Source organism: Rhineura floridana, chromosome 1 (assembly GCF_030035675.1).
Source record: "Rhineura floridana isolate rRhiFlo1 chromosome 1, rRhiFlo1.hap2, whole genome shotgun sequence".
Classification (NCBI taxonomy): Eukaryota; Metazoa; Chordata; class Lepidosauria; order Squamata; family Rhineuridae; genus Rhineura; species Rhineura floridana.
Window position 1 is genome coordinate 245,247,957 of NC_084480.1, and position 26,887 is coordinate 245,274,843.

At 39.6% G+C, this 26,887-nt stretch overlaps 2 protein-coding genes across 13 annotated transcripts in view; one reads left to right on the top strand and one right to left on the bottom strand.

The window, feature by feature from the left end:
* Nucleotides 1-24,218, top strand: part of GREB1L (GREB1 like retinoic acid receptor coactivator) — a 300,655-nt gene extending 276,437 nt beyond the window's left edge. For all 12 annotated transcript variants that reach the window (XM_061596502.1, XM_061596493.1, XM_061596580.1 and 9 more), the window contains 11 exons: nucleotides 4,223-4,325; nucleotides 5,289-5,444; nucleotides 5,581-5,720; nucleotides 6,641-6,802; nucleotides 7,892-8,096; nucleotides 10,126-10,291; nucleotides 11,064-11,291; nucleotides 16,237-16,378; nucleotides 18,357-18,557; nucleotides 19,058-19,196; nucleotides 20,172-24,218. In XM_061596502.1, coding sequence (XP_061452486.1) covers nucleotides 4,223-4,325; nucleotides 5,289-5,444; nucleotides 5,581-5,720; nucleotides 6,641-6,802; nucleotides 7,892-8,096; nucleotides 10,126-10,291; nucleotides 11,064-11,291; nucleotides 16,237-16,378; nucleotides 18,357-18,557; nucleotides 19,058-19,196; nucleotides 20,172-20,335 — 1,806 coding nt within the window. In that variant the 3' untranslated portion in view covers nucleotides 20,336-24,218. The remainder of the gene's footprint in view (nucleotides 1-4,222; nucleotides 4,326-5,288; nucleotides 5,445-5,580; nucleotides 5,721-6,640; nucleotides 6,803-7,891; nucleotides 8,097-10,125; nucleotides 10,292-11,063; nucleotides 11,292-16,236; nucleotides 16,379-18,356; nucleotides 18,558-19,057; nucleotides 19,197-20,171) is intronic.
* The window catches only part of ESCO1 (establishment of sister chromatid cohesion N-acetyltransferase 1), an 88,732-nt gene that overhangs the window by 11,025 nt on the left and 50,820 nt on the right, over nucleotides 1-26,887 (bottom strand). The gene's annotated exons all lie outside the window — the stretch shown is intronic.

Below are 26,887 nucleotides of genomic sequence, written 5' to 3' on the forward strand. Positions count from 1 at the left end.
TGGTATTTTGTTTTTTTTCCTGATGATGAAATATAGGGTAATCTATAATAACAAATTTCTTAAGTTTGCAAAGCACCAATGAACACAGTGGTGTATTAATTACGAGCATTATTTTCCATTTCTAGACTCATAAACTTGTACTCTTGAACTTGTGTTCCCAAGCAACTGGAATAGGAGGTGTATTGCCTCCAATGCTGACGGCAATATATAGCCATAATTGATAGCCTTATTCTCCACTGAAAGTTTTATCCTTTATACAAGGATACACATATCCCATGGCTGAATTATAGAAGAAATGAAGAGGGGGCTTTTATAAAATTCCCAACCTCCTACCTCTGACTTTCCCCAATTTGGGCCAAATCATGCCCCCACCCCTCTTACCATTCTAAAAGCAAACAGATAAGAGGGAACCTTATGATTTAAGCACAGCAGGCTCCCACTTCAGCTTGGGGTGGGGAATGCCAAGAAATCTGATGTTTCCTAAAAAAAAAAAAAAAGACTCAGGAAATTGAAGACCTCTGCTTCCATGTTTACAAAGCCAGCCTTGTGTCCTGAAGTTCTTCAGAGAACTTTCTGCTTATAACAAGGAAAAGGTTATCAGCTGCTGTTTTTACAATAGGCCTAATTAGTTGGTGTTTGTTTTTCAAACCATGGCTTATTCTCTTGGCGATCTCACGCGCATCTCTCAAAAATGAATGGCGACAAGAATCACCTGCTAAAACCAGCACCGCTAATTGGCGTCTGCCTTGGTGTGGAATGACTGATTAGTCGGCATCAATACCAGAGATAGACCAATCCTCATTCAGTCACTCACCTGCCCAGCAGCTTCATGCTCTGCTTCCAAAACTGCTTGCTGCTTTCAGCAGCCATGGCTGGGGCAGAGGCCAAACACCCCCACCAGCTCAGAGATGGAGGGGCTACCACCACCACGGGGTCCTCCAGGGTTTCCAGCAGGGGCGGAGGCTCGAACTCGGGCAAGGCCCAGTCGTGGAGTCAGTGCCACCCATGTTTTGACACCCAAGGACTGCAACGCCACCTCCCCGGCCACCTCTTTCGCACCACCTCACGAAAACAGGCTTCCCACGCTCGCCCACTTGCCCGCCCAGCTTATAAAATTGGAAATAAAAGATATTTTAAAAGATCGCCAAGCGCGGCCCCCCCAAAGCGCGTCGCCTGGGGCAACTGCCCTACTTTCTGGTGCCTAGGGTCGGTACTGGTCAAGAAATCAGAAGAAGGCTAGGATTGGGGGGGCAGCTATGAGAGAACTAGAAAAGGTCCTCAAATGCAAGGATGTATCACTGAACCCTAAAGTGAGGATCATTCAGACCATGATATTCCTGATCTCTAAGTATAGATGTGAAAGTTAGACGGTGAAAAAAGCAGATAAGAAAAAAATCAACTCATTTGAAATGTGGTTTTGGAGGAGAGCTTCGCACATACCATGGACTGCAAAAAAGAAAAATAATTGGGTGTCAGAACAAATTAAACCAGAACTATCACTAGAAGCTAAAATGACGAAACTGAGGTTATCATACTTTGGACACATCATGAGAAGACATGATTCACTAGAAAAGACAATAATGCTGGGAAAAACAGAAAAGGTAAAGGTGTCCCCGCACTTATAGTGCGAGTCGTTTACGACTGTTAGGGTGACGTCTTGCAACTTTTACAAGGCAGACCGTATATATGGGGTGGGATTGCCAGTTCCTTCCCCGGCCTTTCTTTACCCCCCAGCGTATGCTGGGTACTCATTTTACCGACCACGGGTGGATGGAAGGCTGAGTGGACCTCAACCCCTTTTACTGGAGATTTGACGTCCTCCTTCCGTTGGAATCGAACTCCGGCCGTGAGCAAAGCTTCGGCTGCGTTACCGCCGCTTACCACTCTGTGCCATGGAGGATCTTAGGGAAAAACAGAAGGGAATAGAAAAAGAGGAAGACCAAACAAGAGATGGATTGATTCCATAAAAGGAACCTGAACTTACAAGATCTGAACAGGGTGGTTTATGCTGTTGGAGGTCAGTGATTCATAGGGTTGCCGTAAGTCGTAATCGACTTGAAGGCATATAACAACAACAACAAATAGAAGGGTAACTATTAGTTGTGATCATTGTAGCCTAATTTAATTATTATGGTTTGCTGGGCCGAAGCAAACCATGATCCACTGTTTGAATGTAATGCTAAGCTAGGAATCATGGTTTGTTTCCTCCCTGCTCAAGAGATGATGAAACAGACAGCCCAAAAAGCTGTATAAACTGGGGCAATGTGACTTTGTAAACCTTCTGCCCATTTACTGCTGTCTTGAGTTCCTGCAGAAGCACAGCCTCAACTGTGTATCCAATTCTAAGATTTTTCCTTTGATCTCAATTAGTTGCCTGTTATATATTAGGTATCAGCTGGAAATCCATGCCTAGGTGGAAATGGCCTTGGCATTAAAGAAGGTTATTACTACCAAAATCAAAAGCATATATAGATCCAAGTGTGTGGTGTCAGGATGATTTCATATAATTTTGTCGGGTGAGTAACCTTGACATCTGACTACAGCCTTTGCAGTCATGATCATTCTTACTGGTGTCTTATATCCACTTCCCCTGAGCAGTAGGAGGTCCAGGGAACAAGCTACAGCGGTTTGTTTCCTTTGAATGAGGGCATGCTAGAGAGTTGCAGTGTCTTTGTAATATGTGTTGTATTTATAATAATTTATAATAATATACACACAGAGTCTATTAGAAGCAAACAGATTTCTTGAAAACAGGCAGCAAATATAAGGATTCTGCATCAGATATCAAAATGATTGGTTCAGACCTCCCAGGGTTATACCTGTTTTTACTAATCCCAGCTAAATTCTGTTTAGTCTGCCTGTTCTTCATTCAAAATTGTAAAGCTCACTCCAAGTTGTTAGTCAGTCCCCCCCTTTAGCTGGAAAGTGTTACTTTCAAACACTAGACAGAGCTTAAAGGAATGTCTCTCTAGCAATTAATTGGCTGTTCATTAGTTGCCCATTCAGAATGACTAACAATAAATTTGATCTGCCCCCAATGAACAAATATCATTTGCAAGTTGTAACATCCTTGACCCCCCGTGTCTGGAAGTTCAGAATACACACATTTGTATAAAAATAACTCTTAACAGCTTAGGTCAAGATATTTCTTGTACGGTTGCCATGTACTTCCCTGAACATTTATTGTGGGGAAGGGATGAATAACTGCCATTTTAGAATTCATGAGCAGTTGCCATTCAATTGGAGAGATGTTCCTATTTTTAAAACTTTTAAAAACCCTCTGGGAAAAGCAGAAATCATTAGCATAATTGATTTTAAAAAATGAACAGTTTTGTATTGGTGTGAATGAATCAATCCTATGCTGATTAATTAAAATGTTCAGTAGTGAGAGGGAGAAGAATGGATCAACTGAAGCTATTGTTATTAAAATTATTGTATTTGTACTGACTAAGTGACAAAAGGAAAGAATTGATGGATTAAGCGTATTCTAATTCAGAAGCCATGGCTAATAAGAGAACCAAGTAACTGGACATGTGAAGGTAATCCAGTGTGAAGCCCTGCTTTAACAATTTGGGATCCTCTAGAAATAGAGATCACATAATGCTGTACCTGCAAAAAGAAAAGAAAAGATGGGGAGTTTAATCTGCATAGTCACTGGTGTGGCACAAAAATTGTTTGAACCACAGATGGGCATGCATGAAGAATGTCCTTGTTTTACACATGGCTACTGATTCAAAATGACTTCCAATATCCCAGTGCCATATCCTAAAGACAATCAAGTAACATTCTTGCTGCTCAAAAGTTCATGGACTCAGCAGAGCAGGTAAGTGATGTTAAAAAAACAAAACATGGAGATGCTGTTGGAGCCCCTTTAACAAACGCCTGGTGCTTACCAATGCATGGTTAGAAACCTTTTGAGTCCATTAGTCGTGGCACTACTTTTGCTCTTTGCTGAAAGGGTAGAACAGGAATCTGCATATAAAACACGGGTACCACAGCAATCAGGGAGAAGGGGAAATTGTCTCCCAGTGAACACAGAGCAGTACTACTGATTGGTTGATGGTAACCACTCAGATTTTTCTAGTATTTTCATTATGGCCTCTCACCCTTATTTCCATGCACTTTAGCAAATCTTCAAACACAAATTCATAGACAAAAATGTTTATCTGATAATGCAATCTATACTACATTTTTCTGAGACCGTTTCCCTCCTTTGCTTTAGGTGGGGAAAACTGGCTCTTACTTGCAGTTTCTACGAATTCTCTTTCGCATGTTGATCAGATTGCTAGAGGTGGATGTGTATGATGAGGAAGATATTAATACCAGTAAGTACTAAGGGCTAATCCTTATTTCTCAGGATCATTTTTCTCTGTCGGGGTGAAGCTTCCAGAGTATCCTGAGAAGAGGGAAATTCTATAATGTAGCTATGTCCACTGTGTTTCCCAGAGAAACTGGGATGAGCAATGGGCTGTATGAGAAATCAGACTAGGAATGCATGAATCCATTAAATTTAAATTCTCCTTGACCAACACTCTCCCTAATCATCATAAAATAAAATACATTAAGTAACTGTAAATAACATTTTTAGACACAGTTGCATAGCTTCCACAGACCTTTACTTGAGCTGCTCACCTTTTCGGTTTTTGGAACTATTCTAACATGTCTTAGGAAGTTTGAACCCTATGGCCCAGTGTAACAATGAAAACTAATATTTATTCAAAGACTACCTGAAAAGCGGTACATGTTATTCTGTTTATAAAATAGTATAAGCTACGACATAATTTGTGAGCCTAGAAAGACACAAGGGGTTGGTATCAAACTAAGGTAGTCGTAGACTAAATCATCTGAAATCAGTGGACATATTAGTCGTGACTGTCAGAGTAGACTAATTATTGTTTATCAGTGGAATCCAGCTTTTGAGGGAGGAATGTTGTTGGCATTTTCTTGACAACATAATAATGAAGCTGGTTCAGGCAGCAAGTTTCTATTCTTAGGTAGTTTTCAGTCAGGTACCTCTGTAGGCTCACAAAATCATCATGATGGTCACAGTTATTCTGATGCTGTCTCAGCATCTAGCAAACAGTGATATATTGCTCCTGAGTGTGGATGTTCTATCTTTATGGTTAATACAGATTGATAGACAATATCCTCCATGAATATGTTTAATCTGTAAAAAGGGGGGATAATACTATCTACCAATGTGCTTTGAGAATATAGGTAGAGATAAAGTATTGTATAATTATTAGGTTTTTATTTGGTATCAGTATTCACCCATTTTTCTTTTTGAGCTCATACAGAGGATAGTGAAATTGCCCAGCCTAGCAGTGATCAGTGGCCAGATGTTGAAATCATCAGTAAAATGACTTTTGACCTCAGTGTGCATGATCCTAAATATTTCCTTATGAGTCCAGTATACACAGAGCAGCTGCAAAGAATAAAACAAGGTAAGTGAAAACTGATTTTGCTGTTTCTTCTTCCTAGCCTTTCAAAACACCTTAGAAAACAACTGATTTATTAATTCTATTGTGAACATTTAATTAGCTGGAATTTCATTGGATTTGTTCCTTCATTTGACCACAGAACCAAGCAAAGAAACTAAAGCTGAGGAACCCAGAAAACGGGATACTGTGTCTATGATGTTGACAAAGTATGCAGCTTACAATACTTTCCATCACTGTGAACGGTGCCATCAGTATATGGACATAAACCTTTCCGCTCCGGTATGCAGGGCTTCCATTTGCATTAAATTATTAACAGTCATTCTTTTTAAAACTTTTGGGAAGTCAGAAACTCTTACAGATCTACTGCAAATCACTCAGAGATCTGCCAGTAGAACCCAATCTTCCTGCTGCCCACCCCTGCTCCAGATCATTCTGTCAGAGGAGAAGGTAGGGATCTCTCCAGCACCAAGGTGGGGGGATCCTTTTCAGCCCAAGGGTCACATTCCATTCTGGGCAACCTTTGGGGGGACACATGCCAGTGATGGGCGGAGCCAGAGGCAAATGTGGGCAGAGCAACATGTGAACTTTTACTTTTGTATGGTTTCTTCACACTCAAATATCGGTCTCTGTCCTCCATCCGGGCAAACAAGAGGCATTATCAGAGCTCAAGGGCATATTCCAGCCAGGCAAAACTCTCAAGAAGGTGGAATGCATGAAGGATGTGGCTTAGGAGGATGTGTTGCCTTGGAAAGAGTTCCAAGGGCCAGGTAAAGAGGCCTGCTCCAGAAGAAATATCTTAAAGCCTTACTAAACTTCAACTCCTAGAATCCTTCAGAAGAAAATGTGACAGTTAGTGGTATAAAACCAATATAACTGTAAATCTGCCCTTAAGAGACATGGGGTTTGCTGAATTATGTTCTGGAACTCTATACATCTCTTGAGCTGTAAAATTCATCATTTCGTGTAAAAAACAACTGCCTTATGCCATAACCTTCCAAATGACAAATCTATAGAAAATGGACCCAATTTAGCTGTGTTCCTAAACTAGTAGAGTACTTTCTATATAAGATTTCTCCAAGCTGTGTTGCCCACACTTGTTGAAATGCATTGGTAACTTATCCGCACAAACAAAAATATATCTGTATTGGCATGTGGCCTCTTTCCTTAAGTTACCATTTCTTTCTCTTCCTTGTATGCAGATGTCTGACTCCACCCTACATTCATTTACATTCTCATCCTCCATGTTAGGAGAAGAGATTCAGCTTCATTTTATAATTCCCAAATCCAAAGAGAGCTATTTTGTCTTCAGCAAGCAGGGCAAGCATTTGGAAAGCATGCGCCTGCCTCTTGTGTCTGATAAGGTGGGTAAAATATGTCTTAGCTGCATAAAAACAACCTATTGTACCAAAATCTTTCAGTATAGATCTACTTTGAGAAACTGAGCCAAATTTATAATATAAAGGATTTTGTCTGGGAAGCCTGTGTTCAATTTCAGATTCTGAATTTAGTTCCCCTCCTCATTGCCTTTCTTAATTAGGAATTGACCATCACAAGCATCTCTGGCCACAAGGTAAGCCTTGAGTTACCATGGGCCCACAGATGACTGGCTCTTCACATGATTAGAGCTACAGGAGATGCCCATGTGATTCTTTACCCTCTTGCTGTATATAGTTACAGGTTTGCTGATCTTTCCTTGTTGTTCTGTCATGAATTTTCTATGCTACTCATCTTTCTCTTTCCATGTGTGTGTGTGTGTGTGTGTGTGTATTAAGAGGAATTGACATTTGTAGGAAAAGGGGAGGACAAGTAAGAAATAGGAGGAACCTTCTGATTGGCAAAATTCTTGTCATGCTGGGCTATTGGTGTGCATGTGCCCCCCTATAGGAGAGAAGGGTATATCACATCAAAAGCAAAGAGAGACACAGCTGGTGTGTGTGTGCGCACAACGTATATGTTATATATATATATATATGAACATAATAGTGATTAACCAAACAGAGGTTTTTATTATATTAAAATGTTTCAGCTTCCGCCTTCATCAGCTGCCAACATACAAATACTGTTACCAAGGAGGCAGTTATAGAGCTTTGAGGATGGAATGCTCAGAGGGGCTTCATTTGCAGAAGCTAAGTAGTGGTGGTACTGTCCTCCAGGTTCAGGCCATGTGGTGCCAATGTGTCCAGAGAGTAAATCCAAAAGTTCTCCCTTTTGGTCAATGCTGGTGGATCTGCTGGCATCTCTATCGCTGTAATGGAAAAGTCCAACAGGCTGTGACCCTCGATGTTAAAATGTTTTGCAACTGGTTGCTCCACTTTTTTTGTCAAAATTGCCGACTTGTGGTTCCTGAAGCGCATGCGTAGGTCAGTTGTGGTCTTTCCTACGTATTGGATATGACATCCTGGTCTTTTGCACTCTTTATGAACTCTTCCTTTCTCTTTTCCTTTGAACAGAATTTGAATGCCGTAAAGAGTCCTATTTTCACTCCATCAAGTGGGCGCCATGAGCATGGCCTCTTGAATCTTTATCATGCTATGGAAGGCATCAGCCACCTCCATCTCCTTGTGGTGAAGGAATATGAAATGCCACTTTACCGCAAGTATTGGCCCAACCATATTATGCTGGTTTTGCCAGGCATGTTCAACAATGCTGGAGTCGGTAAGCATTTGCATACTCATATAACTTTTTGATACTCTAATGCAGCCTTTCCCAACCGGTGTGCCTCCAGATGTTGTTGGACCACAACTCCCATCAGCCTCAGCCATTGAATGCTGGCTGAGGCTGATGGGAGTTGTGGTCCAACAACATCTGGAGGCACACTGGTTGGGAAAGGCTGCTCTAACATACTAGTTGAAGACATGAAACCATAATAATAGGGAGCATCATCCAGTTAGTATTAAACATGCAAATAGCGATGAGATTTCTTTATGTTGTCTGTAATGCCTCTTGCATCTAGTCTCTTTCTCTTAGTTCATATGCATTTATTCTTTGATTTCCAAGACAATTTCACCTACTTATTATTGCTGTATTGCCTACCTACTGTACTGCATATTAATAGAAACATCAAAGGCAGTCTTGCTCACATTTAGCACTTGTTGTTTGTTGGTGATCAAACAGCAAAATATGAAGACAATTTTAACTGCTGAGATTTGAGAATTAAGGATGTTTGTTTGTTTGTTTATATCCCGCCCTTCCTCCCAGCAGGAGCCCAGGGCGGCAAACAAAAGCACTAAAAACACTTTAAAACATCATAAAAACAAACAACATTAAAGTTTTTAAAAAAATGTTTTTAAAGACATCTTTTAGGGTTAAAAAAACATTGGGTTTTTTAAAAGTTTTTTTTAAAAAAAACATATTAAAAGCAATTCCAACAGATGCAGACTGGGATAGGTCTCAGAAGGCTTGTTGAAAGAGGAAAGTCTTCAAAAGTCACCAAAAAGATAACAGAGACATGTTTGTGTTAAACTCTTTGGTCCTGATGTATTAAATGTTAGAGTAAAAATGTTAAAGATTGCCTTCGCTTTTAATAGTGAGTGGTAGCTTTTGTTTATTAAAATTATGAGTTGTCTGACATTTCCTTCAATATCTTAAAAATTGAACTTACGAGGTTCTGATGCCACCCTAGTTACAGTGATCTTGGGTAGAGGGAGATATAGCCATGGGAAGGGGAAGGTGATAGGTTACCACTGAAGATGAGAGAAACACCCTGTTTCTCGCTCCTACCCCTCTTGTAGATGCATTCCTGATTGTTTATCTACTGTACCCAATGGCCTTTGTGTGCTGTTGTTTAACGCCAGATTAGTATATAATAAGACCGTAATCCATTATTTTATCATGGATGAGGGTGCTGATCTGGTATATGTTACTGAGACCTGAGTGGGCAAGCTGGGACGAGTTGATCTGACCCAGCTGTGCCCACTTGGATACTCAGTGCAGTATCAGCACAGGCTGCAGAGATGGGAGGAGCAGAGAGGAACTGCTGTGGTCCATAGAACTTCTATCTCCACAATCAGGAAACCCTTTTGTCTTGGAGCTGGCGTAAGGGCCTAACACCTGGTGTCGGGCCAAAAAGACAGTTAACTAGGGCTGCTGGAGGTATACTATCCAAACTGATACACAGCAACCTCCCTGACTGAGTTGGCAGAGGTGGTCTTTTGTATGGTGTTGGAGGAGGAGTCCAGAACAAAAAGTTCTGGGTGATCTCAATATCCATGCTGAGACTGCTTCTAGAGCTCCGGCTCAGGACTTCAGGGCCTCCATGACAACCATGAGGCTCCTCATGTTCTGACTGGTTTGACACATAGGGCAGGGCAGTTTTTGCTCCAGATAGGGGGAGTGGTCTGGATATTGGGGTGAGGGATATCACCCTGTTGTTATGGTCTCATTGCTTCCTGATAAGGTTTGGAATTATGGTTGTGATTCTCCCCTGCAGGGGTGATAGACAAATTAAGATAGTCTGCCCCCGGAGACTAATGGAATCTAATGGATTCCTGAATGTCTGGGGAGGGGTCCAGTAGATAGATCAGGTGAGCTTGTTGAAGCGCTTGTCAGTCTGCTCATGTCCAGCTAGTCCCATCCATCTTTGGACCCATTCATACAGCATGATTCAACTTGATTCCTATTCCTTAGAGATCATACAAGCCAGTCTCCATCTTAATAAACTCTCCACTGTTCTGTGGGATTTCAGGTGCTGCCAGATTCCTTATTAAGGAGCTTTCTTACCATAACTTAGAACTGGAGAGAAATCGTTTGGAGGAGCTAGGAGTCAAGCGTCAGTGTGTCTGGCCGTTCATTGTTGTCATGGATGACTCTTGTGTCTTATGGAACAGTCATGGCATCCAGGAACAGTTCAAGTAAGTCAATGTCTCAAAATCAGAGTGGAGATTGGGAACCATAGCAGAATCTTGGATCACTACAATATTATATCGTTCACATAATATCCATGCACAGACAGGGCAGGAGGGTTGTGTGGTGCCAGGTGAGACCAGCAGCATGGTCCTGCTGCCCCTTTCTGCATGTGTAATCCCCTTCATGTGGATAACATGTGTAGTTTAGCTGATTCGATTTAGAATATTGTTCTGTATTTCACTATATCTAGTATTTCTAGTTTTATATTTGGGTTTTTTTTAAAAAAAAAGATAAGCAATGTGAAAAAGAGACGAAGAGCATAAAGCTGGTCATTCCACATAGCCTCTTTCTAGAAAGAAGAGCGATATAAATTTAATTAATAAATAAATAATACAGACTAACATTTCTTATAGTGAGCAGTAATTTAGGCTGAGAGAGTGTAATTTACCCAGTGAGATTCACAGCTGAATTGGTGATTTAGGCCCAGGTCTCAATGATCCAGATTCCACACAGCACCACCATAACACTTGCCGAACACTCTGTTCATTGGAAAAACCACAGGAAGGCAACTTCTACTGTTGTGTTCTTCCTACAAACACGAGCTGGTTTCACAATGTTCCTAAAATTGCTATTTTTAAGAGCTCTACTGTACACTCTGTATCTCTTTATAGGTTTTACGCATGGAAGAGCTTCAGTATAGTTAGGGCCTTTGTTTATCATTTGTGCCTTTGTGTGCAGTTGTGATGTAGTACAATTAAACCCTTTTGCCTTTCGTAGTCAGTCCATGGATCAAGGATCAACCTGTAAAAATGTGTCTCTTAAGAGTGTTCTGCAGCACATTGAAGCTACACCAAAAATTGTCCATTATGCAATACTTGGCATTCAGAAATGGAACAGCAAGCTGAATTCCAGAGTACCCAAAGCTCCCTTCTGCAGGTGCCACATACATGACTTTATACTGCTGAATGTAGACCTGACCCAAAATGTGCAATATGATCTAAACAGGTAGGTATATGCAAGCTTCGTCTGCCAGATATACTAGCTGTGAATGTATAGATAAGGACTATTAATATTTTCAAAATAAGAATGAGGCTTACAGGTAAATACAAAAAAGATCATCAGTTGAATTATTTCTGAGATTAAGTTGGTACTGTAAACTATGAATTGAAAATTATATTTAAATACAACAAGACTAATGAATAGGCTTCATTAAGAACTGTCGGTTATCTGTGAACATAAGGAAGTTTTTTAACATAATGCATAATATTAATGACATCTACAGCATTTCCACCATCTACTAAGCTAGTGACCCGATCAAAAAAAGAGATTAGTTTGACAGGATTTTTTCTTGACAAACCCATGTTGGCTCCTTCTAATCACAGCATTGTCATCTAGATAGTTGCCAATGGACTCTTTTATTATCCGACTTCAATACCGGGAAAGATATTAGAACGGATAATAAAAGAGTCCATTGGCAACTATCTAGATGACAATGCTGTGATTAGAAGGAGCCAACATGGGTTTGTCAAGAAAAAATCCTGTCAAACTAATCTCATCTCTTTTTTTGATCGGGTCACTAGCTTAGTAGATGGTGGAAATGCTGTAGATGTCATCTATCCAGATTTCAGCAAGGTGTTTGACAAAGTCCCCCACGACCTTTTGATTAGCAAACTCATCAAATGCGGACTACATGGAAATACTGTCAGGTGGATTCACAACTGGTTGGAAAACCGTACTCAAAGAGTGGTCGTCGGTGGCTCTGCTTTGGACTGGAAGGAGGTCTCGAGTGGAGTGCCACAGGGTTCTGTCCTGGGGCCGATACTCTTCAACATTTTTATCAATGACTTAGATGATGGAGTGGAGGGAAGCCTTATGAAGTTTGCGGATGATACGAAACTAGGAGGGATAGCTAACACAATGGAAGACAGGAATAAAATCCAAAGGGACCTGGATAGACTAGAAAATTGGGCTGAAATTAATAAAATGACATTCGATAAAGACAAATGCAGGATTCTGCATTTAGGCCACAAAAACAAAATGCACGGGTACAGGATGGGAAATACATGGCTTAGCAGTAGTGCTTGTGAGAAGGACCTTGGAATTGTAGTGGATCGCAAGTTGAACATGACCCAGCAGTGTGATGCTGCGGCAAAAAAGGCAAACACGGTTTTGGGATGCATAAACAGAGCTATAGTTTCCAGGTCGAGGGAAGTAATAGTCCCACTATATTCTGCATTAGTCAGGCCTCATCTGGAATACTGCGTTCAGTTCTGGGCGCCTCATTTTAAGAAAGATATAGACAAGTTAGAGCGGGTTCAGAAGAGGGCGACGAGGATGATAGCCGGTATGGAGAACAAGTCTTATGAGGAAAGGTTGAAGGAACTTGGCATGTTCAGTCTGGTGAAGAGAAGGTTGAGGGGTGACATGATTGCACTCTTTAAGTACCTGAAGGGCTGTCACATAGAGGAGGGTACAGATTTGTTCACTGCTGCCCCAGAGGGTAGGACTAGGTCTAATGGTTTTAAGTTGCAGGAGCGTAGATTCAGATTGGACATTAGAAGGAACTTCTTGACAGTAAGGGCAGTTCGGCAATGGAACCGACTGCCTAGGGAGATGGTGGGATCCCCTTTGCTGGATGTCTTCAAGCAGAGGCTGGACAGCTATCTGCAGGAGATGCACTAGCTGTGGATTTCCTGCTGTGAGCAGGGGGTTGGACTCGATGGCCTACAAGGCCCCTTCCAACTCTATGATTCTATGAACTTCCATATGTCCTTGTATTCCTAGATGCCGAGAAGGCCTTTGACTGGTTAGAGTAGGATTTATTTCAAATTGTAGGGAAAATTCAACTTGGTGATCAATTTTTGCAGTGGATTAAAATGATTTATACCAACTCTAATGCTCAGATAATAACTAATGATTTAGAAGCAGTGAGTCTAAAAAGGGTACCAGGCAAGGATGCCTGTTCTCTCCCTTATTATTGCTTTGTCAATCGAACCATTAGTTGAAGCTATAAGGTCAAACAATTTCATAAAAGGTATTCAAGTAGCTAGAGAACATGTTAAGATAAATTTATATGCGGATGATATTGCAATTATACTGCATTGACCTTGCAAGCTCTTTTGCCAATTTGATGGATTTGATACAATAACATACTGAGATGTCAGGGTATAAAATCAATTTCATTAAATCTGAATGGATTTCAATATTGATATCTCTGTAAAAATGGTATTACTAGGAAGTATAAAGTTCTGTGGAAAGACAAACCAATAAAATGCTTCTTCATATTATTATTATTATTATTATTATTATTACTTAGATTTATATCCCACCCTTCCTCCCAGTAGGAGCTCACACCAGAATTAGAGAACTTATCTGAGTACAATCATGACACACTAAAGCAGCCTTTCCCATCCAGTGTGCCTCTAGATGTTGTTGCACCACAACTCCAGTCAGCCTCAGCCAGCATTGCCAATGGTCAGGAAGATGGGAGTTGTGGTCCAACAACATCTGGAGGCACACTGGTTGGGAAAGGCTGCACTAAAGGAAAAAGTGAAGGATTTGAATAGATGGAAGCAACACAGAATTTTTTGGATGGGAAGGATTTCCGCCTTGAAATTGATGCTCTTGCTTAATATTCTCTTCCTTTTTTAAAACATTCCTTTAAATGTATCACTAAAGATGATCAGTGGTTGGCAAGATATTTTTATGTACTTTGTCTGGGAGGGGGAAAAAACTAAGGGTCTCACATAAGATCCTAATAAGATTTGTTAAATTTGGTGGGCTATAATTTCCATATATAAAAATATATTATGAAGTCACAATGCTCATGCATTTAAGGGCTTGGTTCCATCCAGACAGAGCCGTAACTTTAGAAGAAATTAATATCTCTACAGACTTAAAAAAATTGCTTTGGTATCATAACAATTTTAATAAAGATACACTTAGATTTCTTGTACATGGATTAGCTTTATTTAATTTAAGAGGAAACTGTGTTCAGATTGTCACTTCTAACTATTATTAGGAAATATTTCACTCTAGAAAAAACATGAACTGATAGAACTTCACAAATTATTTAATGAAGATTTAAAACCATTGAAATTAAAAATAAAATGCAGCCCTCATTTTGCAGTATCTATAGTTTAAAATTATAGCATTAAAGAGAAATATGGTACACTAAGGCAGGAAACCATGATTTGGTTCTTTCCAAAGATCAGAAAATGGTAATTTTCTCACAGCTGACAGAATGACAATTTCCACTAACTGGAAAATGTTAGATCACCTAAAATCAGTGAATGGCTTTTCAAAACGTTGGACATAGTTTACATTGTGAAGTTGACAAACTTAAAGTCAGAGAAGGAAGGGCAGCATACAACTTGTTTGTAGAAAAATTGTCTATACAGGATGGAGCGCAACCATGTTTTACTAGACCAGATATATATATGAGAAACATTAGAATATTAGAAATTATAACTTCATAATGACTTGAATTATTCATCCCACTGGGATGAAGTATGATTAAAATTTGTTTTTGTAATGTAAACTTACCATGAATGGATGTATAACTATTTTTGTATTTTTAGATCTCAAACTTTTCCCTTTTTCTTTGTGTTTATTATTGAAATCGTATATGGCATTATGTAATTTTATTAAAAATAAAAACAAGAAATGGGAGGGAGAAAATATGTTTTCAGATGAGAGGGGCTGACATTTTGAGTGGGACTCAGATTGAACCAAAGTGCATCATATCTTTGGGAACTTTCCTAACACAACCCCCACTAAAATGAGTGAGAGTTTTCTAAAAGCACAGATAATGAATAACATTTTAATGCCATATCAAAGGGGGTTTGCATATGTGGTTTACGCTAATTAGCCAGGTGTCTTGATATGTTTGACTGTTTTGGAATCTGGAGGGACATGAGAATTGGTGATCTAAAAAGCAACCTTTAGCCACTGTGAGCATAATTTCCTCTACTTTGGCTTTACACAGATGTAGTTGGAAGTTGGGAAGGAATATGGTTAGTGTGAAGCCTTGACGTGAGCTATTTCCCAGTAAATGCCAAGTTTACAGCCTGGTATAGTCGGTGTTTAGAGTATGTGACTTGGACTGGGGATACCCAATTTCAGATCCCTATTCAGCCATGAAGTTTGTACTAGTCACTGTCCCACTTCCTAATCTACATTACAAGATTGTTGTGAAGATAAAAAGTGGGGAGGAGGGAGAACTATGCATGTTGCCTTGAGTTCATTGGAGGAAAGCTGGGTTTTAACTTTAATAAATTACATATAAATCTAATAAATTACTGCATAAATGCCATTTTTGCAAGTGAAGAAATGATAATAGAAATGACAGAGAAAAGTGAATTTGACCCCTACAGAGAAGAGTGAATTTGACCCCTACAGACATGCAGACCAACTTCTATGATGCTGTCCCTTTCTTGCCCACCTTCTATATTGGGTAGCTTGCTACGTAGGGATGTTTGCATAGAAGAATGCAAAGAAGGGAGAAAGCCACTTGTAACCATGGTTCTGCAGTAGTGCTCCCTCCACCTTCTCAATACCTACTCGTATCTATATTCTATTTTAAAGCCCACTTACTACCCATGGCTCAGAATTGGGATTTCTACTGAGAAGGGAGTGTTATTCCTTCTCCTATAAAGAGCCTCTCTTATCTCAGGCTTCCACCTGGTAGGGAGAGGCATAGCCATATAGTGTGTAAGGTTGCTTTTAAGAATATCCTGTAAAGTCACGAGTCAGGAGAGTCATCTAGTCATGTAACTGGACCATTCACGAAGAACAGTAATTACAGATTAGTGTTTTGTGTTGTTCTAGGTTATCAGAGATTTGCTGTCAGTGTAATTTATTGTAAGAAATTAGATGGCATACTATAAGCTAGAGTTCAGTACTAATTAATCACAAATACATGACCAGTTAAACAAATTTTATTGTTTAGATATTTCTGTGAAGATGTAGATTTTAACCTGAGAACAAACAGCAGTGGCCTGCTTATCTGTTGCTTTAACAACTTCAGTCTCATGAAGAAACACATCCAGGTTGGAGGTCAAAAGGACTTTGCTATTAAGCCTAAAATCATGGTGAGTGCTATCACAAGACAAAACATTATTTTTGCTTTCTTCAGTGACAAGTTTAATTTTCTCACAAGAAGATAAAAAGAACTCTGATGGATCAGGCCAAGGGCCCACCTAATTCAGCTTCCTGTAGTCAACCACATGCCTATGGGAAAACTGCAAGGAGGACCTGAGTTCAGCAATACTCCTCACTTGTGATTCCCAGCAACTGGTATTCAGAGGCACAGTGCCTCCTTCTTGTGAAGTCATTGATGAAGGAAAAAGGAGATTTTTTTAAATAGTTGACTTATTAGGTATCTCAAAGACATGCTGTCTTGGCCATTAGACAGTAAAAATGTACTTTTAGGAGTACAGGGGAAAATAAAAGTGAATTGCAAGAATTTAAGCCCATCATTTGGGCACCAAGACACTTTTGTTGTCATGGAGATGTTGGATAGTTGAAAACATAATCAGGGTCTGCATGCAAATTCTGGCTCCCAATGACCAACTTTTCTATCAGTTTTTGGTGAATGATGCCATGTGAACAGATCTATTTCATTGCATTCATTCTGGCATCGTTAAGAGTGCACTGATTCATGAATGGTTCTGTCTGTCTATACTCATTGATGGTTCTAGGTGCTAATGGAAAGTCCTTATTCGAGGGGCGGGTCTTTATAGTTTGCCATGGACCCATATAACCAGGGGTGGTTAACCTGTAGACCAGTAGTAGTTGTAAGACTTCAACTCCTATGCTGGCTTAGGACTATGGGAGTTGGAGTCCAACAAGATCTGGAGTGCCCCAGGTTCTTTACCTGTCCTATACCCTTCTGCTTCATTTCATATGCCATTCCTTGGATTTAGTTCAAGAACAAAATGCCATAAGCCAAGCTCTTTTCAATTTTAATTTTTTTGTTTTTTAATCAGTGGTGGCATTAAGGTTTGCAGAGCTGTAGGCATAATTTAACAGCAGGGTACCTCTTTTTATTTATGTGTGAGTTTATTATTTACAAAATGCTTTAAGCAAATGGCCCTATCCACAGGCTTACAAGCTACCAAATATGGGATGCATTAAAGAGAATGAGAATCAGATTATCTTTATGCATTCTAGACCTCTGCTCCCCACACATTCTAAGGCCGTTGCCTCAGGTTCCTCCTTATTTGCTCTTTGAGGTTGTACTTACCCACTTGCTGACTCCCCAACAACACACAACTTACTAGAGTCTTCCCATCTATATAGCTATCATGCATAGCACAACATTTCATCTTTGTGTAGCAGGATGTCAGGAAAAGTGAAGAAATCTGTTAGAGCCCCTTCAGGATTGACTCTGGCCTTCTTTACCTTGCCTGGGCTCAAATGACATTACCACAAACCACTCACCCTCATCCCCAATCTGCCTTGACCATCATTCTGCTACCTATGATTGGACTCATAACCAGAGCCGAAAAGGATCCATACGTTATATTTAGTAGATGTTGCTGCTGCATATACCTTGTGCACTGCTTTCTTACCTGGTCTCAGCAATCAGTACATGCTTCTGAGAAGCTTAAAGTAGTTGGTAGCAGGCCTCTGATCTTAGCTGATATTTTCTTAAAGCAACATAAAACTTCTTAAGACTTTAAGAACCCTTACTCTGAGGTTGTAGGATTCTTCTCAAATTTGGCATCAGCACACATTATCTTTAGGCGGCTGCCAAAGCCCCAATGGGGCCCAGTGCTTGATGGCTGCTATTAAAATTTCTCACAATGGTCCAGAGTGGCACTACATCAGGGGCATTGTAGGAAATGCAAATGGCAGCTGCCTGGCACTAGCGTAGTGTCTACCACTGCTGCTATGTAAGCCCACCAGAGGGAGTTTACTCCCTCCTCTTAAGCCTAGAGCCTGATTTTTCTCACTGATTTTTTGTCCATCATTTTCAGTTGGTGATATGATAGTTGCATCTCATAGTTTTCTGGTGACTGTTATGCTACTCATTACATTTCATGTTTACATATTTTTCCTTCATAGGTATCAGAGAGCTCAACTCCAATAATGCCTCTTCAGTATGTCTGTGCTCCAGACAGTGAGCACACACTCCTGGCAGCTCCAGCTCAGTTCCTCCTAGAGAAGTTTCTTCAACATGGCACATACAAGCTTTTCCCAAAGGCCATCCATAACTTAAAAAACCCTGTGTTAGCCATTGACTGCTATCTGAACATTGGGCCTGAAGTATGTATCTAAGAATATTCTGAATAACCAATTCTTGTAAGAATAAATTCCTCCCAGTCTTAAAAAATGAACAGAGCAAGGCTGTGTATTGATTTTCTTAGGCCATTAGATCCAGTTCATAGTACCAAAGAACTGGTATTATGATTTTTAATTGCTACAGGTAAGGTCCTATGAAAACTGAGATTAGTTACCCATACATTTCCAACCCCTTTCCTTTTTTTGAATACTTTAATGCTTTTCAATTCATTGTGGATTATCTGATGTCTTTTTCATGTTATTTATACAATTATTCATCCAGATTTTCCTGATTTGACTGTTTACATTTTGTGGGCAGTAACTGCAATTTATTCAGGGGGATATCTAGTAATGCTTGAACGGTATTTGGAATCCACCATTTATGTGGTTAGGTTCCTGTTGGTGAGATAGAACAAAAAACTTTAAACATACATGTATATAAAATATCAAATGTATGTAACCTTACCCCCTCATTTCTGATTTAGGTAGCTCTTTGTTATGTCAGTTCACGGCCACACTCTGTTAATGTCAACTGTGAAGGGGTATTTTTCAGTGGACTTCTCCTATATCTTTGTGACTCCTTTGTTGGAGCAGATTTTCTTAAGAAGTTCAAATTCCTGAAAGGTAATGTGATTTATGTTTTGAACTTGGTATCTAATGCTTTCTTGATGATTTTCTAGTAGTGTAGACTGGGCTGGCACTGTCATTACATGCAGGAACTAGAAAGCTCCCATCCTCACAAAGAAGTAGCTGTCACAGTGTAATGGAAGGTGATTCATCATCCGCATACACTTCCTATTTCTCCAGGGCCTTTTAAACCTTGGAGCCATGGTAGCTGGTAGGAGCCTAAAAGTCTGGTGGAATGTACAGGCTCTACAAGCCAGATTCACCATAAGCACTAACATGCATGTGTCCCTATGTAAGCATAATCCGCTCTCAGCTAACTCAAGAGAATATACTAAAATGCATTAGTTAATTACCCAAAATATAACTAGCTTTTGGTACTTCTGCCAAGGGTAGAAAAATACTAGATTGTTCCACTTGCTTTTGATGAATGGTTAAAGGTGGATTCTTATTACAAATATAGAATATTAGCAAAAAGCTATTGTATGTGTGTACATTAGGCTTTTTCATATTATGTACAATATTGTTACTTATTCCCATTTAAGGTTTAGCATTAGTGGAGCTTCATCCCACAGCCAAAAATGATAAGACTATGTTTGGGGAAACATTATTACTAGTGATGTATTGACTGATCTTGCTATTAATGATTGGTTGCTTGTATAACCTTCCATGAGCTTATATTGGCTATAGAAAGCAACACATGAAAACTGTTTCCTGAAGGGTAATGGTAGAAATCTGATCCCAGTAGCTTTGTAGTAAAAAAAAAGGGGAGGGGAAATAATGCTGTGTGCACTGTGAAATTAGGCTGGGAAAGAGAGAAGACTTTGCATTTAGTAACAATAACACAACTCTGGCTCCAGACCCTTAGCACTCTTGTATATGTGTAGTATTTCTGAGTAGTGAGGAGAAATCTCAGAAAATAAACAACATAGAAATTGACAGTGGTATAAACTCACTTTTGTTTTTCATCCTAAGGTGCAACCCTGTGTGTCATTTGTCAAGACAGGAGCTCATTGCGTCAAACAATAGTCCGTTTAGAGCTGGAAGATGAATGGCAGTTTCGCCTGAGAGATGAATTTCAGACAGCTAACAGTAGTGATGATAAACCACTCTATTTTCTGACTGGACGCCATGTATAACTTTAAGAGGAAACAAAATGGCAAAGAAGAGAACCTGACAAGTCTGATGATGTCTTTTTTCCTTTTCTTTTAAAGTACAATCACTGTGGAGCAAAGTGCAACCAATATTTATGTTCACTACTCTTAAGTATTTCCCAAACTTCTAACCCAGACTTCATTGATTTCTTCTTTTGTGACTGAAAGACCATTGATTCAAGTTAATTCCTCATTGGTCACTGTTACAGAAACTAACATAATGGCGTACCTGTTGTGACCAGTAATATGAAGAATAACATTTTGGTGGATGGCAAGTTCTCCTGGTCTCTTTGTACTACACTAAAGAGGGGGAATTAAAGTGACTTTTGGCATCTATCAGCTTGAATGTGTTACATGACATTCACACTAAGTATAAGTATGTGGAATTATTTGAAGATAATATGCTGAGGAATGCTGCCCATTTCTCTTATCTGTACTTTTGGTACTGTATAACTCAGGGGTTTGAAAAGACAAAGTAACATACATATGTGTGTTTAAAAGACTAACTTTTGTTCACTTTCTGTGCAGTGTTAGCTTAAGGTTTGTAATTTTATATGTATTGAAACTTTTAGCAAAATTTCCACAAAAGTTAAAAAGTTTACTACATAAGCCTGAACAAATCAATGAATGTAAGGCAGGCAGGTATGCACATGCTGGTTTGTCAGACAACTGTTATTTCACTTTTTTGGGTATCCATTATTGGTATGAATAACTTTTTCTCCTTTGCAGTATGACAAGCCATATGCAGAAACTTCTTTCTGTAAATGGTCATTATTGGCAGCCGGCTTGCTTATACATATTGTCTCCTCAGTATATTTAAACTCCACCAAAGTGATTTCAATCCTCAGTACTATCAGAGATCATTTTGAGGTGATTAATGAACCTTCTAGATTGCTTTTACACAACAAAAATTCCTTGAATTCTTTTTGTGGTAGGTGCCTCGCTTGCCTCCACTTTCTCTAGTTTTTGGGGTAGAGAATGCTGTTTATGTGCTTTTATGGAGTGCATTTACTATACTATGAAAAATGTACAAACCATGGAACAGTGATAACGAGGCATGATGTATTTAATGGCTGATGCAGGCAGAGCCACAAGCTACAAGAGCCAACAAGTCATTTAAAGATAACTTCCAACTGAGTTGGGACCAACAACAGGAGCCCTGTTTTTATAAATGTCTTAAACACACCTGGAAAAGTTGGTCAGTTTATTTTAAATAGGGCTCGATCCAACTGAGCACAAATCCAGCATCAAACACTGGGCTCAATATAGCCATGTTTCCCCAATACGAACCCATGGACATAAACAGGCAGCATGAAGGTATAGTTCAGGGAATGGGTGGTCAGTGAGCACTTTCTGCATTCTAATTATCTTTGTGCCATATAAGTTAACTTTGGCCCCGAGCGTGCTTAATGTAGACAGCAGAGAAGCAGAATTGGTTGGGGCATGGGAGGTGTGTACAGATCTTGTATCCCTGCAGGTGCCCCCTTGTACTGCCTCTGCATGTGTTTGTTTTGGTGAAGGACAGGGCACAACAGAGCTCAAGGAGGCTCAGTGAAACTCCTTCACATGAGGCACTATATGTGTGTGTGACTGGATCAAGCCCTATGTGTTGTGTGAATCAAAGAGATTAAAATAACACTATTTTAATTCATTTCATTTTAGAATGAACTTCTTTGCACCAGCACTCTATGCTGTGAAATATGCTGAGAGTTTAAATGGGTATCATACAATCGGGTCTTCATACCGCAGTTAACGTTTATGGATAGAATTCACTTCCTTTTTCCTGCTCAGATTTTTCTAGCTTTTCTTTCTGTTATGCTATGTTAATAGTTCTTCCTTCACAATCATTCTTAAATTTTTCTTGTCTTTAAAATTTTGATATATGCAGCCTGTTTCATAAGCTAGTGAGAATTTCATTCAGTGCATTGCATTTATTACGATCTGAACACAAACTGTATACCTGCAACTCGATTAAGCACCTGCCAAACTGCATTTAGAACAAAAGTGTTAATCGTGCAACTTTTTTACCTTGTGAAAGAGCTGTTTACAAATAATGAAAAGCATAATATATTGATTGAAGTTGAAAAGGAAAGTAATGGGTTTCATACCTATTCATTTTATTATAGCTTTATGTAAATGTAGCATATTTCAAATGAACAGCTGTTTACTATAGTGTAGGTTGAGATTTTTTTGTACCCATACAAAATCTGCCTTATACTTAATGAATTCCTTAATTTTTATTTGGTAGAAACTTATTAAGAATTGCAATTAGGAACTACAAGGCTGGTGTATTCACTGTGTAGCCTATATGTTGCATGTAGAATACTGGCATTCTAGGGATAATTTGGGCTTTGTTTCGTTGGCTGAACTTAATACCTGCATAATGTGCATTTAATTTGTGAAAGTTTCCAAAAAGTTTCCATTTTATTGCAAACTTTGCAGATACAAAGTTTTCAAAAATCTTATTCTTGTATATATGATGTTTGCACTAAGTTCTTAAAATTCCATGTGCTAAGATTTATTAGACCCTTGGTAAAGAGGTACAAAATATGAGTAGGTTGAGAACTTGGAGGCTAAGGGTCTTTTCACACAATCAGGGTTTTTTGGCCATATTTGTAGCAGACACACCTTCTCAGAAGGGAGAGTTTGTGTTTCTAAGAACAATTGCTGAGCAAGTGCTATATTCTGTACCTAGAAAAATGTAGGATCTCCTTGGTAGCACATTCTTATCCTTACTCTGTACACCACTTTATGAACATGGTTTGTAATACGTTTTGCTAAAAATGATTGCATGAAGCTCTTGCACTCACCTGCTACCCAGCTTGCACAATTTTTGTTCAGGGTTTTTACTAGTGCACTCCATTGACCAACTTGTGCAGAAATATTTTTAATCATGGTTGGAAGCACAGAAGCTCAATTATTCTATTATTATTATTATCAATTTAATTTTGAGGAATGCTTTGTGTGGAAAGCTGCTTGAATGCATGTGCCTTCTGTATTGGACAAGAACAATTGATTATTCAAAACATAAAGGCAAAGGAAGAAGAGATTTGACTATTATCTGAAACATGTTGTTAGTAAATGTATTCACAAACCCATGTGCTATAATAATACAAGCTCTTGATATGCTTTATGGGACAGGAGATCAGAAAAAGATACAAAATACTACAATTTAATAATATGGTTATAAGCTTTGCCAGCAAGGCAATGACATGAATGTATTAAATAGGCCAGCATTATTTTACCTTTAGGCTTGTCAAATATAAGTAGTTGACAGGTCACTGGTTAATACTGAATGTAATCTGTAATTAAAAAACAAATCACTCATATCTGTAATTTATGCAGTTGCTTTGTGTTATCTCTGAAAAGGGTTTAAATATTTCTTTCTTAGGACTGCTTCACACTTGACCAATTTCCTACAATAGTATTTTTTCTTTCAAGGGGAAAGAAGTATGCAAACAGTAACTCAATAGAGTGATAGTCACATACATGTCTGATTTGTCACAAGCACAATTGGCTGTAGTTTCCCAGAGCGTGCGTGCGTGCGTGTGTGTATATATATATGTATATATATATATATACACACACACACATACACAAACCAACAAATCTGTGTGCGTCCATAATATATATTGCTCTGCACATTGTCTATCTGCGTTTTCCCTGCATAGGGATAATCTCTCTGTGTAAGAAGTTAATCAGGTTTTGAAGCAGTCCTTGATGTAAAATTTTCTTAACCAAAATCTGGTGAATTTAGCTTCACTAGTCAGTCTACCTCACATTTTATTGTTTGAACTGAAGTTGTCTGCAAATGTGGCTATAGTATGTTTATGTTCTTTCATTAAATTCAATTAATGTTATCACATTACCATTTAAGAGTCTGTCCTCTTTTAAAAATTGTACTAAGGCCACATTCACGCTATACATTTATTCCACTATTCTTCCACTTTAAACTGTCATGGCTTCCTCCAAAGAATCCTGGGATGTGTAGTTTGTGAAGGGTGGTGAAAGTTGTTAGGAAACCCCTATTCCTCTTACAGAGCTACAATTCCTAGAGTTCTCTGGAAAGAGGGACTTGACTATTAAAGCGCTCTAGGAATTGTAGCTCTGTCAGGAGAATAGAGATCTAACAACTGTCAGCATCCTTCACAAACTACACATCCCAGGATTCTTTGGAAGAAGCCATTACTGTTTAAAGTGAAAGAATAGTAGAACAAATTTATGGTGTGAATGTGGCCAAAATCAAACTAATTGGTGAAACAGCAACACTCTTTAAATTTCCAGTGTTAAAACCTTAAGTTATAAAAACTGTTAAAGTGTTTATCCTATGGTATCAGTTTACATTTTCAGTATTTTAAAGGTAAGTGATATGATGAACTGTCATGCCAGGACTGGCTAGCCTTTTGTTAGCCAAGGGCTACACTGACACATGGTCAGCCCTTGGGGGTGGGGTGGGGCTAAAGTGTAAAAATGGGTGTGGGACAATTAAAATTGTTTTTAAGGGACACATTTTGTCTTAAATGGCAACAAAAGTTTTGCTATCACAGTATCATAGTAGGGAACCTACGGGAGAAGCCAGTAACAATACAAAAATTTTAAAATTAATTTTTGTTTATAAATGGGGGGGGGGACTCAAAAAATTTCCTACATCCTGGTATCACAGCAAGGCCCCCCCAGGAGCACTCAGCTTAAAAGAATGGGGAGGGGCACCTTGGGCTCTATGTGGCCCATGGGCCGGAGGTTAGCCATTCCTGGTGTTTAGGCTATTGCTCCCCAAAGGTACAGTAGTTATAGGTGGGTGAAGCTGGAAACAAAAATTGTGACCAATTAATGTATAGGATGACACATCTCATACATTATATTGATAAATTCAATAATAATAAAACAAACACACAAATGCTGCTTGTTGTTCTGCTAGATTTGTACCACCATGTTTAAAAGCAAACATACCTGTATTTTTAATGCTAGGATGCAGGTAAAGGTATAGTTTTGAAATTGCAGAGTGCGTTCAAACACTTGATCCTTTCCCTGCACTCTTCATCACACTATTATTTTGTTATGTCACTACCATTTCCTGGTGAATGCATCTATCTGTAACTGATCAACAAAGCACAAGAGTGCTTGATACATCCCTAACTTGGAGTAGTCCTGTACTATGTTACACTCTTAATTAGTGCTCATTATCCATAGGCTATACAGTGATTCTGTAGCTCTCACTACACTATTAAAACAGATTCCAGCTGCAGTGGCTCAGGTCAGATACAATAGTAATGGTTTGTCATTAGGAGAGTAAGCAATCATGAGCCTCTCAGGCTTGGGTGTTCCTTCCTCCCTTAAAGTGGAAGGAGAGTAGAATTTTTCCCTTCTAACTTGCAGCAAACTATGAAGAAGCTTCTAACCCAACTCCCTTCATAGTCATGGGAACTGGTGGGACTGCACAAATCCAAGGCTTGGTCCCAACATTCCAAGCTCTCTTTGGAGTGACTGCATGTAACACAAAATAACCCTGCAAGACAGACCTTTCTTGTAAAGCAAGGCTGGGGACCCTCTGTTCAAGGGCCAAAGGTAGTCTTCCAAACTCTTCCCAGGTCCCATCCCTCACTGGCCCAGCAGCACCAACAACAGCAACAGCAAGAAAGGCAGTTCTAGCCTGGTCCCACATCTCTGAGAAATATCGAGAGGGGCATTTATGGAAGGAGCTAATCAGCAGACAGGCAGCGTTTGAATTACCCATGTACCCTATAAAAGCAACTTCCAAGAAGCTGATGTGGGCACAATCACCCTAGGTATAGCGAGTATAGTGCAACATGTCTGAGGAAGCATAACATACTTCTCAGCAGGAAGACCCTCTCCCTAAGTCAGGTTAGCCTCATTTTGCAGTCTTTGCCACATGCAACAGACTGGAAAGCAACCCTTCCTTTTTGGAGCTACAGTCTAGTCTAGCCTGAAATTCACGTAAGAAACTTACTCTCTCCTGTGCATGGAAAAGCTGATGGTAGGTGGCTCCACCTAGCGGTTGAAGGCAGAACAGTGCTAAAGAGTTGTTTTTTTAACAAGGACTTCTGCTCTGTGCAGCTCCTTATTTCAGTTTCTCTTCTGCCTTCCAGCAAGAACGGTTGATCTAGCTCCTCTCTGCGTTCAGGCCTGTACAGTTTGGTGTTTTTTTCCTATTGTGTGTCTGTACCTGTTCCTTTCTTTGTTTTCCTACGTGTGTCTTGTTTAAAACAAATAAAAAGGGGTTTGTCATTTTATGTTTCTCCCCCCACGAAACTTCGCGGCGGTGCTGAGCTGACCACAAAGCAGCCACCCCACCGCGTCGGCTGCGAGATCACTGTCTTCTTCGTTGAACTCTTCCCCCCCAGACTCGTTTCTCAGGTGTGTCTGTGCTTGTCTACTGGCAATCACCTGACCCACCTCCTCTTTTCACAAGAGTGAGTGGGGACGCCTCTTGCAGCATGCTCCCCAGGACACCAAGTGCCTGCCACCCCCTCCTCCATCCTCTCACCCATGGAAGGCCTCCAGCCACAGGGAAGTGTA